General features: G+C 39.2%; 1 protein-coding gene across 2 annotated transcripts in view; it reads right to left on the reverse strand.

Moving 5' to 3' along the window:
* THEM4 (thioesterase superfamily member 4) overlaps positions 1–17,272 on the reverse strand; it is a 41,413-nt gene that overhangs the window by 19,064 nt on the left and 5,077 nt on the right. For both annotated transcript variants that reach the window (XM_032604768.1, XM_032604775.1), the window contains exon 2: positions 13,245–13,386. In XM_032604768.1, the coding sequence (XP_032460659.1) occupies positions 13,245–13,386 (142 nt within the window). The remainder of the gene's footprint in view (positions 1–13,244; positions 13,387–17,272) is intronic.

Below are 17,272 nucleotides of genomic sequence, written 5' to 3' on the forward strand. Positions count from 1 at the left end.
GGCACTTACTATGTATCAGGTACTGTTCTAAGCACTGGTGATATAGTGGGGAATAAAACATACAAAAATCTCTGCCCTTATGAAATGTCAACTATGAATTGGCATTTTCCATTGGCACTTGCCATCTACCTTTGCAAGGATTAAATCATGTGCTGCTGCAGCTGCTGACTTTCAACACCCCCTGAAAGGAGTTCAGCGTGGAGAGCAGACATGAGGCACCCTGTGCTCTGAGAAAAACTGGCAGAAAAGGTCTTCAGATAGTTAGATATTTTCAGGAGCCAATTTTATGAGCCCAATTCTTATATCTCCTCATATCTAGAAAAGCACTAAAATCTTTCATGGTGACGTCTGCTCCTTGTGACTAGCAGTAACCTTCACTAGAAACTTGCTTGATTGCATGCATTCCCCCTCCACCAAAATCACATATATACTGACCTTCCGCCCCTACCTCTTTGGAGCAGTTTTTCAGAGCTATCTGAAATGCTGTCTCCTGGGCTGCAGTCCTCATTTTGCCCAAAATAAAACTTAACTGGCAACTCTCACGTTGTGCATTTTTTTTTCAAGTTGACAGTTTTATGGCAACCATGAAGGAACCCAGAGTGGACTTCTCTCCTTCACCTAAACTGTACGAGGAACCGGAGCCTTGGTACCAGCAGAGGCCCCTTGCACCCATCTGCCTCCTTGGAGAGTCCAGATGAATTTGGGTAAGTCTCTCCTGGTTCTCAGATCTCCCGTGTTGGTTGATGATCCTGAGTTTTATTTGGCAGAGTAGCAAGTACCTGCCTCCTCCCAGTTGAAAGATATGTGGTGGGGGCCCTGGTGAAAAGATACCAGGGAAATATCCACCCAGTTGAAAGATACTGGGGGAGGCTCAGTTGAAAGATACCAGGGAATACTCACCCAGGTGAAAGATACTGTGGAGGGGGAGCTGGTTGAAAGATACCAGGGTTTGCTCAGTTGTAGGAGACTGAGTGTTCTGCACTGAGTAGTTAGGCAAGAGGCTGTTCTGATGCTTTTCCTCAGTTCAGCTGCCTTAATAGAATTTGTCAAGATAAAAGTGAAGATATTACATGAGAGCTTTGCTCCGAAGAAAGGGCACAAGACTCCTCCCAGCCTGTTCTGGTTTTCTCAGGCGACTGAGAAATTTACGGGAGTGGTGGAGGCAGGGTCCTCATGCCATGCCGTGATCCCATAGGGAAACCTACTCATTAATTAAAAGGCTTCCTCATCCAGGGGCACGCATAAGAATTGGCCATTCAGTGATCCGAGCACCTGTGGTGGCATTAGACCACTGAAGGGAGAAACTGAGACATGTAAGTGGGCTGAAACAACTCCGGGGTGATGCCTGGAGGAGCTAAGCTCACAAGCAGCACACTGGCCCACCACACAATTTCACTAGTAAATTTTATCCCTGACAAATTCAACTTAAAATGGGAGATAGAGCCTCTCAAACACAGAAACAAGGGGCATCAGAAAGCCAGCCTCTGACTAACACTCCAGGCAGGTTTATGTATGTACAAAAGTCATATTTGCAAGTACCTACTTAATTGGGGAAATATACCGAAGGAGATCTCAACCTAAAATGACCAAATTGGGGTTCTTTTAATATTTCAAAATTAATATTTTTGCACACACAGTTAGAAAAAGCCAGCCATGAGATCAAACAGACTGAATGGAATGGTTACTTTGATTGGTATCTAGAAGCTTCTAAAAGAGGAAATGATAGAGTAACTTCTTTTCAGGAAACCAACAATTAATTACTTGAAACTATATCAGACCAACTTTTTAAAACCATTAAAAAGAAAGAAAAGGGGGTATCTATGAAAATTATGAACCTTCAATTGTGCCAGTTAAGTACACAATGCCAGTCGAAGGTTAACCAACCCCCATTTAATTCCCAACTAGTAGAGAAAGCTAGCTTGAAGGAAAAAAAGAACCTCAAAAAACGGAAACATATCTCTTCAGAATTCTGACCCTGAGGAACAAGTCCTACTAGGAGAACTTGATTTTCTCTCCCTGTGCCTTGAAACTAGGGCTCTCAGGAACAATTATCTTATATAGACCAGCTCTAAGTCCTGAGTCTGAGGAAAATACAGGGAACAAAGCCGTTAAAATTCTTTCTTATTCCAACTGTTAGTTATAAACTAGTGAGTTTTACATTTTGATATCTGATTCATGACTAAGTTTAGAAAATGAAGCTATATAGATCTCTCGTTGTGTCTCTCTAGATATATGTATGTCTCAGTATGTGTGTCCCTTTGGATAATGCTGCTGAGGTTAATTTGTAAATGACCTCTACTTAACTGGCTTAAGAAAAAGTAAGCACTGACATTCACAGAAAGATAGACAAGATGAAAAGGCAGAGGGCTATGAAGCAGATGAAGGAACAAGATAAAACCCCAGAAAAACAACTAAATGAAGCGGAGATAGGCAACCTTCCAGAAAAAGAATTCAGAATAATGATAGTGAAGATGATCCAGGACCTCGGAAAAAGAATGGAGGCAAAGATCAAGAAGATGCAAGAAATGTTTGACAAGGACCTAGAAGAATTAAAGAACAAACAAACAGAGATAAACAATACAATAACTGAAATGAAAACTACACTAGAAGGAATCAATAGCAGAATAACTGAGGCAGAAGAACGGATAAGTAACCTGGAAGACAGAATGGTGGAATTCACTGCTGCAGAACAGAATAAAGAAAAAAGAATGAAAAGAAATGAAGACAGCCTAAGAGACCTCTGGGACAACATTAAACGCAACAACATTCGCATTATAGGGGTCACAGAAGGAGAACAGAGAGAGAAAGGACCCAAGAAAATATTTGAACAGATTATAGTCAAAAACTTCCCTAACATGGGAAAGGAAATAGCCACCCAAGTCCAGGAAGTGCAGAGAGTCCCATACAGAATAAACCCAAGGAGAAACATGCCGAGACACATAGTGATCAAATTGGCAAAAATTAAAAACAAAGAAAAATTATTGAAAGCAGCAAGGGAAAAACGACAAATAACATACAAGGGAACTCCCATAAGATTAACAGCTGATTTCTCAGCAGAAACTCTACAAGCCAGAAGGGAGCGGCATGACATATTTAAAGTGATGAAAGGGAAGAACTGACAACCAAGATTACTCTACCCGGCAAGGATCTCATTCAGATTCAATGGAGAAATCAAAAGCTTTACAGACAAAACAAAAGCTAAAAGAATTCAGCACTACCAAACCAGCTCTACAACAAATGCTAAAGGAACTTCTCTTAAGTGGGAAACACAAGACAAAAAAAGGACCCACAAAAACAAACCCAAAACAATTAAGAAAATGGTAACAGGAACATACATATCGATAATTACCTTAAATGTGAATGGATTAAATGCTCCAACCAAAAGACACAGGCTCGCTGAATGGATACAAAAACAAGACCCATATACATGCTGTCTATAAGAGACCCACTTCAGACCTCGGGACACATACAGACTGAAAGTGAGGGGATGGAAAAAGATATTCCATGCAAATGGAAATCAAAAGAAAGCTGGAGCAGCAATACTCATATCAGATAAAATAGACTTTAAAATAAAGAATGTTACAAGAGACAAGGAAGGGCACTACATCATGATCAACGGATCAAACCAAGAAGAAGATATAACAATTATATATGCACCCAACATAGGGGCACCTCAATACATAAGGCAACTGCTAACAGCTATAAAAGAGGAAATCGACAGTAACACAATAATAGTGGGGGACTTTAAAACCTCACTTACATCAATGGACAGATCTTCCAGACAGAAAATTAATAAGGAAACACAAGCTTTAAATGACACAATAGACCACATAGATTTAATTGATATTTATAGGTCTTCCATCCAAAAACAGATTACACTTTCTTCTCAAGTGCGCACGGAACATTCTCCAGGAAAGATCACATCTTGGGTCACAAATCAAGCCTCAGTAAATTTAAGAAAACTGAAATCATATCAAGCATCTTTTCTGACCATAACGCTATGAGATTAGAAATCAATTACAGGGAAAAAAACTTAAAAAACACAAACACATGGAGGCTAAACAATACGTTACTAAATAACCAAGAGATCACTGAAGAAATCATAGAGGAAATCAAAGATACCTAGAGACAAATGACAATGAAAACACGATGATCCAAAACATATGGGATGCAGCAAAAGCAGTTCTAAGAGGGAAGTTTATAACAATACAATCCTACCACAAGAAACAACAAACATCTCAAATAAACAATCTAATCTTACACCAAAAAGAACTATAGAAAGAAGAACAATCAATACCCAAAGTTAGTAGAAGGAAAGAAATCATAAAGATCAGAGCAGAAATAAATGAAATAGAAACAAAGAAAACAATAGCAAAGATCAATAAAACTAAAAGCTGGTTCTTTGAGAAGATAAACAAAATTGATAAACCATTAGCCAGACTCAACAAGAAAAAGAGGGAGGGGACTCAAATCAATAAAATTAGAAATGAAAAAGGAAAAGTTACAACAGACACTGCAGAAATACAAAGCATCCTAAGAGACTACTACAAGCAACTCTACGCCAATAAAGTGGACAACGTGGAAGAAATGGACAAATTCTTAGAAAGGTATAACCTTCCAAGACTGAACCAGGAAGAAATAGAAAATATGAACAGACCAATCACAAGTAATGAAACTGTGATTAAAAATCTTCCAACAAACAAAAGTCCAGGACCAGATGGCTTCACAGGTGAATTCTATCAAACATTTAGAGAAGAGCTAACAATCCTTCTCAAACTCTTCCAAAAAACTGCAGAGGAAGCAACACTCCTAAACTCATTCTATGAGGCCACCATCATCCTGATACCAGAACCAGACAAAGATACTACAAAGAAAGAAAATTACAGACCAATATCACTGATGAATATAGATGGAAAAATCCTCAACAAAATAGTAGCAAACAGAATCCAACAACACATTAAAAGGATCATACACCATGATCAAGTGGGATTTATCCCAGGGATGCAAGGATTCTTCAATATATGCAAATCAATAAATGTGATACACCATATTAACAAACTGAAGAATAAAAACCATATGATCATCTCAATAGAGGCAGAAAAAGCTTTTGACAAAATTCAACACCCATTTATGAAAAAACTCTCCAGAAAGTGGGCATAGAGGGAACCTAACAAACCCACAGCAAACATCATTCTCAATGGTGAAAAACTGAAAGCATTTCCTCTAAGATCAGAAACAAGACAAGGATGTCCACTCTCACCACTATTATTCAACATAGTTTTGGAAGTTCTAGTCACGGCAATCAGAGAAGAAAAAGAAATAAAAGGAATACAAACTGGAAAAGAAGAAGTAAAACTGTCACTGTTTGCAGATGACATGATACTATACATAGAGAATCCTAAAGATGCCACCAGAAAACTACTAGAGCTAATCAATGAATTTGGTAAAGTTGCAGAATAAAAAATTAATGCACAGAAATGTCTTGCATTCCTATACACTAATGATGAAAAATCTGAAAGAGAAATTAAGGAAACACTCCCATTTACCACTGCAACAAAAAGAATAAAATACCTAGGAATAAACCTACCAAGGGAGACAAAAGATCTGTATGCAGAAAATTATAAGACACTGATGAAAGAAATTAAAGATGATACAAACAGATGGAGAGATATACCATGTTCTTTGATTGGAAGAATCAATATTGTGAAAATGACTATACTACCCGAAGCAATCTGCAGATTCAATGCAATCCCTATCAAACTACCAATGGCATTTTTTACAGAACTAGAACAAAAAATCTTAAAATTTGTATGGGGCTTCCCTGGTGGCGCAGTGGTTGAGAGTCCGCCTGCTGATGCAGGGGACACGGGTTCGTGCCCCGGGCCGGGAAGATCCCACATGCCGCGGAGCGGCTAGGCCTGTGAGCCATGGCCACTGAGCCTGCGCACCTGGAGCCTGTGTTCCACAATGAGAGAGGCCACAACAGTGAAAGGCCCACGTACCACAAAAAAAAAAAAAAAAAATTTGTATGGAGACACAAAAGACCCCGAATGGCCAAAGCAGTCTTGAGGGAAAAAAATGGAGCTGGAGGAATCAGACTCCCTGACTTCAGACTATACTACAAAGCTATAGTAATCAAGACAATATGGTACTAGCACAAAAACAGAAATATAGATCAATGGAACAGGATAGAAAGCCCAGAGATAAACCCATGCACCTATGGTCAACTAATCTATGACAAATGAGGCAAGCATATACAATGGAGAAAAGACAGTGTGTTTAATAAGTGGTGCTGGGAAAACTGGACAGCTACATGTAAAAGAATGAAATTAGAACACTCCCTAACACCATACACAGAAGTAAACTCAGGATGGATTAGAGACCTAAATATAAGACTGGACACTATAAAACTCTTAGAGGAAAGCATAGGAAGAACACTTTGACATAAATCACGGCAAGATCTTTTTTGTTCCACCTCCTAGAATAATGGAAATAAAAACAAAGATAAACAAATGGGATCTAATGAAACTTAAAAGTTTTTGCGCAGCAAAGGAAACCACAAACAAGACGAAAAGACAACCCTCGGAATGGGAGAAATATTTGCAAATGAATCAACAGACAAAGGATTAATATCTAAAATATATAAACAGCTCATGCAGCTCAAAATTAAAAAAACAACCCAATCAAGAAATGGGTAGAAGACCTAAAGACATTTCTCCAAAGAAGACATACAGATGGCCAAGAAGCACATGAAAAGCTCCTCAACATCACTAATTATTAGAGAAATGCAAATCCAAACTACAATGAGGTATCACCTCACACCAGTTAGAATGGGCATCATCAGAAAATCTAGAAACAGCAAATGCTGGAGAGGGTGTGGAGGCAAGGGAATCCTCTTGCATGGTTGGTGGGAATGTAAATTGATACAGCCACTATGGAGAACAGTATGGAGGTTCCTTAAAAAACTAAAAATAGAATTATCAAATGACACAGCAATCCCACTACTGGGCATATACCCAGAGAAAACCGTAATTCAAAAAGACACATGCACCCCAATGTTCATTGCAGCACTATTTACAATAGCCAGGACATGGAAGCAATCTAAATGCCCACTGACAGACAAGTGGATAAAGATGTGGTACATATATACAATGGAATATTACTCTGCCATAAAAAGGAATGAAATTGGGTCATTTGTAGAGATGTGGATGGATCTAGAGACTGTCATACAGCGTGAAGTAAGTCATAAAGAGAAAAATAAATATCATATATTAACACATATATGTGGAACCTAGAAAAATGGTACAGATGAACTGGTTTGCAGGGCAGAAATTGAGACACAGATGTAGAGAACAAACGTATGGACACCAAGGTGGAAGAGTGGCAGGGGTGGGGAGGTGGTGGTGGGATGAACTGGGAGATTGGAATTGACATATATACCCTAATATGTATAAAATGGATAACTAATAAGAACCTGATGTATAAAAAAATAAATAAAATTACATTAAAAAAAAAGTAAGCACAAATCAAACAATTCTAAATACAAGAGAAATTAAGCTAAATGAATTTCAGGTTCATGTGAACTGGGAAATATTCAGTATTAAATTAATATCTGGTATTAATGTTTTAAGTTTGTTGATCTAATTAATACAGACATGTTTTTAGAGTCATCAACATTAAGTGTAATACTTTTATTGTACCTAGGTGTAATATAAGCTAAATAAAACCTTGTTATATCTGTTACAAATATGTCAGCAGGGAAAGTAACTTGATGTGAAGAAACTTTTAAGGAAAGAAAATGTAAGTGAGATAGGTGCTTTTAGATAAACTCTATTAAGAATAATTATGCTTTACGAATGTCTATCTAAAAGAGTCTCTTCAGGTTCTGGTAACTTGAAATTGTAGAGTTGTGCTAAATTAAGTTAAGTGATGGAAGCTTATTGAATAGCTAGGTCATTCCCAAATAAAATAAGATACTGAAACATTAATTACTGAACATTGGCTTCCTTTTACAGGAAACAAAAGGTATTTAGGATTATAAATGAATATGTTTCGTGCCACATTCTCTAAAGAAAGCAAATGTTTTTAGAAAATATCACTGGTATTTATGTTCACCAATCTACAGAATGCTAACGTAAAGGACACTTCATAATTGCTTACTTAGTTTTCAAAAGAAATTAAGGTTTTAAGAGCTGAGGATTCTAATTTAAACATGTAACTAAAGTTAATAGAAATAATAAAGGAAACATTACAGTATACAGTAGGAAAGTAGGATGTATGTTTCTAGTAAAGAAGTCATGAGGAATGGAATCGCATTTTTTTAAGGGAAAAGGAAGTAGGCCTGACTTATAGCTGGCTGTTTCTGAATGGGAAATAAAGTGATGGATACAGAAAGTCATAAAAAGGTTTGTGGAAAGGGGACCCCAAGAAAAGAGTTTTGTGCATGGTCTGGATTGACTAAGGTTAAAATAAATTTAATTGAGTAAATGAATGTTATTTATTTATTTTTTATTATTTGTTCATTAATTTTGGCCATTTTGGGTCTTTGTTGCTGCACGTGGGCTTTCTCTAGTTGCAGTGGGTGGGGCTACTCTCTGTTGTGTGCAGGCTTCTCATTGTGGTGGCTTCTCTTGTTGTGGAGCACGGGGGCTCTAGGCATGTGGGCTCAGTAGTTGTGGCTTGCGGGCTCTAAAGCGCAGGCTAAGTAGTTGTGGCGCATGGGCTTAGTTGCTCCGAGGCACGTGGAATCTTCCCAGACAAGGGCTCGAACCCATGTCCCCTGCATTGGCAGGCGGATTCTTAACCACTGCACACCAGGGAAGTCCCGTAAATGAATTTCAAAAGTAAGTGGGTGCAAAACTTGAATTTGTTTTTTCTCTCTCAAGAGGGCAAGATTTCTGATAATGTTGAAATGCCTTTGATAACAGATTTCAAGTTTCTTTACCTTGTAAGTGATCTGTTCTGTATTTGCCTTTGGAATCTTTTATTGTTACTTGGGCTAAGTGAATAACTATTGTTTCACAGTGACTTGTGATCCTATCTGACTGAGTGTTCTAAATCCTTTTTGATATTTTTTGACAAAACTTCCTAAATCAAATTTTAATGACATCCTTTTGATCTCTAGCTAACTCTGGGATGCTTCAAAGGGCCCCTGATACATCCCAAAGAGAGATGTTAAACTAATTAGATTCATTTGGTATGTTAAATTACATGGGAAGTAATGTCAAATGAGTAATAAATCTTCTTAGGTTATATTGTATGGTAAATGTTACTAATAAAGATATCCTAGAAATTATATGGAGTTCCTAAAATTCTGATATGTCCTGGTAAAATGTTATCAGTCATAATTCTAGTTATTATATTAAAGTGTTGTATGTCACAGTAGTAACCAAGTTTCTTTGTTAATTGCATTGTAATCAGATTTTAAACGTGCCTTAAATTTTCTGTCATTATAGACACTTACAGTTTCACTCTAATACCTTTGCAAAAATGCTTCTTCTTCAAGAAAACTTATAGAAAGGACTTTTGGATAAATACAAGTTTCTGACTTTCAGACCATAATGCTGAACTGGGTAAGAAATTGAAGAATCTAGTGAAAAACCTGATGGCTTCATAAAGCTGTTAACAAAAAGGATTAGTTGCATAGGACTGAGTGAACTGGTGAATACGGTTGTAAATTTTATGGTTTCTATCTGAAAAATTACTGGTTTAAATCTGTGTTTTCCAGGTGTAAGGAAAACCTTCCCCTCAAACTAATTATGACTTATAGTAATTTGGTAAATTATACCTTTGTAAGCAGGATTGAAACATTTATCTTTGCTATCTGTCCGCTCCAGACACTGGAAACTCTCAGGTTGCCAGTAGCTTTATCAGATAAATTAGGAAGGCTACCTCACTAACAGGTACAGAAAACTCAAGGTATTTTGGGACCTTGAAAAGGGAGGAATTCACCTAGATCTGTTAGGTGAAATCTGTGATAAGCCCTTGGTGACTTTCTTAGCCCTGAGAGGTATTTTAAAAGTCCAGCCTGAGACTCCTTATAAAAGTTTCAGCAAGCAAAAAGCCTATATGATCAATTATAGTTATATATCATCAGGCCAAGTGTATTGAGACCAGATTTATTTTGCAAACAAATTAGTCTTAATTTGGTTATATTTGGTAGAAATGAGGGTAATTTTAGAGAGAAAAAGATGTTTCAATGAATGTTAAATCCCAGTTTTGTTAATGGAGGTCTGTATTTACTAAGACTCACTTCCAGGATAGTTCCTTGTTGTTATGTTATATTGATATAAAGTTAAATTGTATTATTAAAAGCACACTCTAAGTTTGTTTTTGAAGCTTATCTCAGTAATCTATCTTTGGATGAAGATCATTTGCCCTATGACCTGCAACCAGGGGACTATGTATATTGGAAAAGACATCATTTAAAGGACTCACTCCAACCCAGATGGAAAGGCCCTCACCAGGTACCCTTAACTAGCTCATGTGCAGCAAAACTAAAGGGATCCACTCTTGGATTCATATTTCCCACTTAAAAAGGGCTGCTGCACCGGACTGGTCTATAGAGAGGACTGCTGACCTCAAACTCACCTTAAAACACCGCTCAAACAGAGGAAACTACACTCACACCAGGATGAGAAGAAGACAACATCAGAAGCAGACAGCTTACCCAAGATGCTGGACCTGATTCGTATTATCATTTATAAAGCTTTCTTGACTTCTCAGACCTTTGCATATAAATCAAATGTTTTCTATCATGGACACGATTCTATGCTAGTTTAAAAAATCAATCCAATTGTTGGGTTTGTGGCCAATCACCTTTGTCTAGTACTTCTGGATTACCTTGGTGGATTGCTCTACTCCAAGGCTCTAATTGGATGGTCCTTAGGAAATTTATTTCAGAAGAAAGAAAGTTCAGTCCTGTTCAGGCTACTCTTGATATTACCAGATGGGATCCCCTCACCTAGACAGTTAATAATACCTGCTCTGACCCTGGCCATAAAAAAATGAATTTTCCTCTAAAGTTACTCAAGCTCAATCAGAGCAACAGCAAAATTTCAGCCAAGGAATAAAAGCTCCTGCAATTATGGGATGGATTTATGTGGTTAACACCAGGCTATGGTCATTTAAGTTTTAAGGCACCCTTTTACCTTGGGAACAATCAAATTATACTAAGGATAACCAGCGTAGTAACTAGGAAATTGGGCTGGGAGCCTTATGGACAGTGACAATACACCATTTCCCTGAAAGATAACGATTGGTACAGAACAGACTAAGTCAGGCGAGCTGAAGATATACTGGGCTGTACCTAATGGAAGTTCTTGGCTTAATTCTCACTTATGACTTTAATAATATTGCTAGCTATGTTATTTGCATTTTTCCTGTTTTACAAGATTGTTGTTTCTTGCATTACCAAATGTGTGACTGAGCCTCCAACAAAAATATATAGTTTTATATGAGATCAATGATTGTAATACTGTAACTCTAGATATGGGAAGATACAACAAGTGGGAATTTTCCTGGACCATAACAGATTAGTAAGACAGGTGGTCCAGAGTCTTTAGTTACTGTTAAAAGACCTAGTCCAGTAATAGCACACTGAGTGGCCTATCAGCAAAATCTTCACCAGACCTAGGAATGAGCCTTCCTAGCACCGTGGGACAAAATGGTCATGAAATGCCTCCCAAATCATGGTCGAATTTATGACCATGAGGAGGCGCTGTCAACTACAAATTGGCACTTGCCATTGGCACTTACCTACTCCCTTACAAGGATTAAATCATGTGCTGCTGCAGCTACTGATTTTCAACACGCCCTTAAAAGAGTTCAGGGTGGAGAGCAGAAATGAGGCGCTCTGTGCTCTGGGAAAAACTGGCAGAAAAGGTCTTCAGATAGATATTTTCAGGACCGATTTTATGAGCCCAATTCTTGTATCTCCTCATATCTAGAAAAGCACTAAAATCCTTCACGGTGATGTCTGCTCCTCGTGACTAGCAGAAACCTTCTGCAAAAAAATATATGCTTGATTGCATGCGTTCCCCCTTCACCAAAATCACATATATACTGACCTTCCCCCCTAGCTCTCTGGAGCAGTTTCTCAGAGCTATCTGAAATGCTGTCTCCCGAGCTGCAGTCCGCATTTTGCCCCAAATAAAACTTAACTCGCAACTCTCACATTGTGCATTTTTTCTTAAGTCGACAGAAGCAAACACTCTAGTGGTGAGAGACACACTGTTAAATAAACACAAGGCATGCCAGATGGTGTTAACTGCTGTGGAAAAAATAAATGTACCTTAATAAATGTATATTATTAAGTGAAAGAAAACAATCTGAAAAGGCTACATACTGTATGTATTCTGGAAAAGGCAAAACCATGGAGAGAGTAAAAAGATCAGTGGTTGCCAAGGGTTCGGGAGAAGGAGGGACAGATGAACGGGGGACACAGTGAATTTTTAAGGCAGTGGAACTATTCCGTATGATATATGTCATTATACATTTGTCAAAACTCATCAAGTATTACACAGTGAACCCTAATGTAAACTATGGACTTTAGTTAATGTATTAATACAGTCTCACCATTACAACAAATGTACTTTACTATCTCAAGATGTTAGTAAATGGAAAGCTGGCAGAAGGAATTAAGGGGTATATGGGAACTCTGTTCTTTCCACTCTTTTTTCTATAGACCTGAAACTACTAAAAAAAAGAAGTCTATTAATTAAAACACACACACACACACACACACACAAAAGACAGGAAGTGCAATGTGTATGTGTTGGAGGTGGGGTAGTTTGCCTTGGGAGTTTAGAGTCTGGGAGATGACGGGATGACTTGAGTACTCTGAGCTTCTTAGGGTGACAGAGCCATATATTGGGATAAACAGTAAATTGAGGTTAGTGATGACAGCCTCAAGACAGAGAGGTGATGAGAATGTGGTAGGGTGGAGTCTTTCTGGGGCCCCTTCCTGATAATGGTGATGATGATGCCATGGTGGGGGCATTCTTATTAATGGCAACAGATTTCATGCTCTCCCACAATCTGTGAAATTTATTGAGATTTCTGGCCTATAAAACTAGAGAATATAGCAAACCCCCTGCACTATCCTCCTTCCTTTTTCAAGTGGTAACAAGTACTTCAATCTGCTCTTAGTTTTATATTTGATATTTAAATATTCTTTATGGGAGTGTACCTATTCCTACCAAGAAAACAGGTTTTGAAATCTTCACTCTTTTGAGTATATTTACTTTTATATGAAGGTAAACGTTCCCAGGAGCCGTCTTCACATTTCTTCATGAACTGGTCAAAGAGGAGTCTTAAGTCCTTGCTCCAGCTGGGGTTGGGGAGAGCATGGTCCTTAGGAATGACTTTCTCCGTAGAAAACCACCTCTAAAAGAAAGGAAAAAAAGGAGAGTAATGGGAGGTACATCCTATTTCATAACATATTCTCTTATTTTCTAAGACTATCTTGCTGCTTTTCCTCTTCCCAAAAGCTTGTTTTTTTTGTTTTGTTTTGTTTTGTTTTGTTTTTTGCGGTAGGCGGGCCTCTCACTGTTGTGGCCTCTCCCGTTGCGGAGCACAGGCTCCGGACACGCAGGCTCAGTGGCCATGGCTCACGGGCCCAGCCGCTCCACGGCATGTGGGATCTTCTCGGACTGGGGCACGAACCCATGTCCCCTGCATCGACAGGCGGACCCTCAACCACTGCGCCACCAGGGAAGCCCCAAGATTGTTGTTTTGAAGTGGAAACAAATTTCCAGGATCACCTGGTCCTCTCTCCTTGGGAGAATTGGGAGATTGAGAAAGGATAAATGATTTGCTCAATGTCACCCAACTAGCCATTAGCAGAGTTGGTATTAAGCCCAGGTCTGCAGACCCCCTTCTTTTTTTTAAACCTTAATCCAACACAGGTCAGCCACGTCAACTACAAACTGGCACTTGCCATCCACCTCTACAAGGATTAAATCATGTGCTGCTGCACCTGCTGATTTTCAACACCCCCTGAAAGGAGTTCAGGGTGGAGGACAGAAATGAGGCATCCTGTGCTCTGAGAAAAACTGGCAGAACAGGTCTGCAGATAGTTAGGTATTTTCAGGAGCTGATTTTTTTTTTTTTTTTTTTTTTTTTGCGGTATGCGGGCCTCTCACTGTTGTGGCCTCTCCCGCTGCGGAGCACAGGCTCTGGACACGCAGGCTCAGCGGCCATGGCTCACAGGCCCAGCTGCTCCGCAGCATGTGGGATCTTCCCGGACCGGGGCACCAATCCGCGTCCCCTTCATCGGCAGGTGGACTCTCAACCACTGCGCCACCAGGGAAGCCCCTCAGGAGCTGATTTTATGAGCCCAATTCTTGTATCTCCTCATATTTAGAAAAGCACTAAAATCCTTCATGGTGACATCTGTTCCTTGTGACTAGCAGTAACCTTCACTAGAGACTAGCTTGATTGCATGTACTCCCCCTTCACCAAAATCACATATATAGTGACCTTCCCCCCTGCCTTTTTGGAACAGTTTCTCAGAGCTATCTGAGATGCTGTCTCCCGGGCTATAGACCTGATTTTGCCTCAAATAAAACTTAATTCGCAACTCTCATGTGGTGCATTTTTTTAAAGTCAGCAGCCAGGAACTGGTGATAAAGAGAGATGAAGGACAGACAGTTTTCCTCCATGTAAAAAGTGTTACCAGTGGGAAACACACAGGAAGCCAGAGCACAGGGGAGAGGTATTCATCTGAGATTGGGTATTCAGGTAGGGGTTCTTTGACTTGAATCTTCATTAGACAAGCAGAAATTAGCCAGATAGAAAGGGTATTGTCGGCAAAGGAACACTGTGTGGAAAGGCAAGGAGGCATGAAACAGTTTTGAGGGGCCTTACAACAACCATATGAAGTAGGTACAAATTATTATCCCCATTTTACAGATGATGAAACTAAGGCCTCAAGGAAGCTTGGCATTGTTTCAGTACAAGGGGAAGAAGAGATGGCTGCAGAGACGTAGGCAAGTGCCTGACTGTGAGAAGCTTCCACACTAAGTTAACTGGTTTGAATTGCATCTGCAGTGCTCTCGGAGGGATCTTAAATAGGGTAGTGACAAGATCAGATCTGGCCATAATACAAAAGATAGTGGGAGTGATTTCAAGATTGGAATCAGAGGGCCCTGTCTAGAGGCTACTGGAATAACTCAGGTGAAAAATTATGAATGCATGAAGCAGAACTTGGTGACTATTTGGATAAGGAGAGTTAGGGAAGAGGAAAAATACAAGAGCCAATCTGAGGTTTCTGAACTGTTCAATGGAGTAGGTGACAGACCCAAATGCCAAGAAAGAGAATACAAAGAAAGAGGAGGAGGGGGTTGGAGGGGCAAAGTTCTTGGTGTCATAATAACCACAGCTTCCACCAGTGCTATTTCTCTGTAGCACTCAGCACTGCTACCACTCCAGTGCCCACACAGCAGGTGGAAAGGTACATGGGCCCTGGAGGACTTGGGAGACAAAGTGTCACCTACAAAAGAGCTGGACAAAGCAAATGCCCATCGGCACCAGAAAGGAAAATCAGTTATTTTGGCTTCTGCAGAAATCCTGGAACATTAAGATTACAGAAGCTATCAACTCTGTGGCATTCTACTTCCAGGCACCCTTATCAATTCATTCAGATTCAATGTACCTACAACACTGGGACTACACCCCAGGGTACAGGGAGGTGCTGTTATTGTGATGGAAGAACCAGCCAACCAGCCTTCTGCTGACCTCTGGGCTGGCTCTGATCCTGGCCTGATGGTAAGAATTTAGGGAGCCTGTCCCAAGAACTCTATGGAACTAAAAACTTCCCGGCTAACCAAAGGAAGTCTTGAATTCGTGAGGGGAAACATGAGTAGGGTTGAGACCACTCCACTCCCTAGCTCAGTATTTGTACCTTTGTTTTTTCCTATGGTTTTGGATTGGCTTATCCCTTCAGCCTTTCAGCTCAGAAAATCTGGGAAGGAAAGAAAAGAAAAACAAAAATTTTTAACCCACTCATTATCTCTCCATCTTAATATAACTAATGGTAAAATTTTGATATATTTCCTCCAAGTTATTTTTTTAAATATTTATTTATTTGGCCGTGCTGGGTCTTAGTTGCGGCATGTGAGATCTTTGTTGCCACGTGCAGGATCTTCAGTTGAGGCATGTGGGGTTGCAGCATGAGGGATCTTTTAGTTGCGGCATGTGGGATCTTAGTTGCAGCAGGTGGGATCTAGTTCCCTGACCAGGAATTGAACTCGGGCCCCCAGCATTGAGAGCTTGAAGTCTTAACCACTGGACCACCACAGAAATCCCTCCTCCAAGTTTTTTTAACTACAGCTTTTCTTAATATACTTGTAATCTCAGTAAGAAATATAATTTTTCTTTTGCTTCATCACTTAAAATTCTTTAGTGTTCACTTTCTCATGCCCTTAATCTCAGTTATCACCATTTTCAACAGCAGAAAAATAGTCCTTTAAAATGATATACTATAATTTACTTAACCATTTAAATTGTACATGTAAATTGTTTCCAGTCTTTTGCTGCTTTAAATGAAAAGGATCATTGGAACACTGTGAATATAGTCTTTTCTCTACTTTTGTTTATTTCCTTAGACTCCAGTCCCAATCATATAGTTTTTTTTTCTTTTATTTAATTTATTTTTCAAAGCTATTACTCATGTGCCTATTCTTGCCATCAAATTCCAGTATGCACTGATGGCTTTTTTTTTTTAACATCTTTATTGGAGTATAATTGCTTTACAATGTTGTGTTAGTTTCTGCTGTATAACAAAGGGAATTAGTTATATGTATACATATATCCCCATATCCCCTCCCTCTTGCGCCTCCCTCCCACCCTCCCTACTCACCCCAATCATGTAGTTTTTAAAGTACATAAATTCTGGACGTAACCTTACACACACAATTAGTCATAAATTAATATGTATTGACTAATACCTGTCAATTAAGAGGTAGAATAGGATGTGTAAGCTTTGGAGTTGTGAATTTGGGCTTACCGCATCCATAGGTCTCATCTTAAATAGGGAACTCTAGGTTTGATCAGTTCTAGCATCCTTTCATGGACCAGTGCAACAGAGATAATAAAGGCTTTTAGGAATTAGAATGACTCGCTTGACCCTGGGCTCTCCTACCTGATTGTAACTTTGAAAGTCTGGGGGATTCAGCTAAATGCAACAATCTTTTTTTTTCCCCCCTTTTTTGGCACTGCATGGCATGTGGGATCTTAGTTCCCTGACCAGGGATCAAACCCACTCCCCCTG

The sequence above is a fragment of the Phocoena sinus genome, chromosome 1, assembly GCF_008692025.1.
Source record: "Phocoena sinus isolate mPhoSin1 chromosome 1, mPhoSin1.pri, whole genome shotgun sequence".
NCBI lineage: Eukaryota > Metazoa > Chordata > Mammalia > Artiodactyla > Phocoenidae > Phocoena > Phocoena sinus.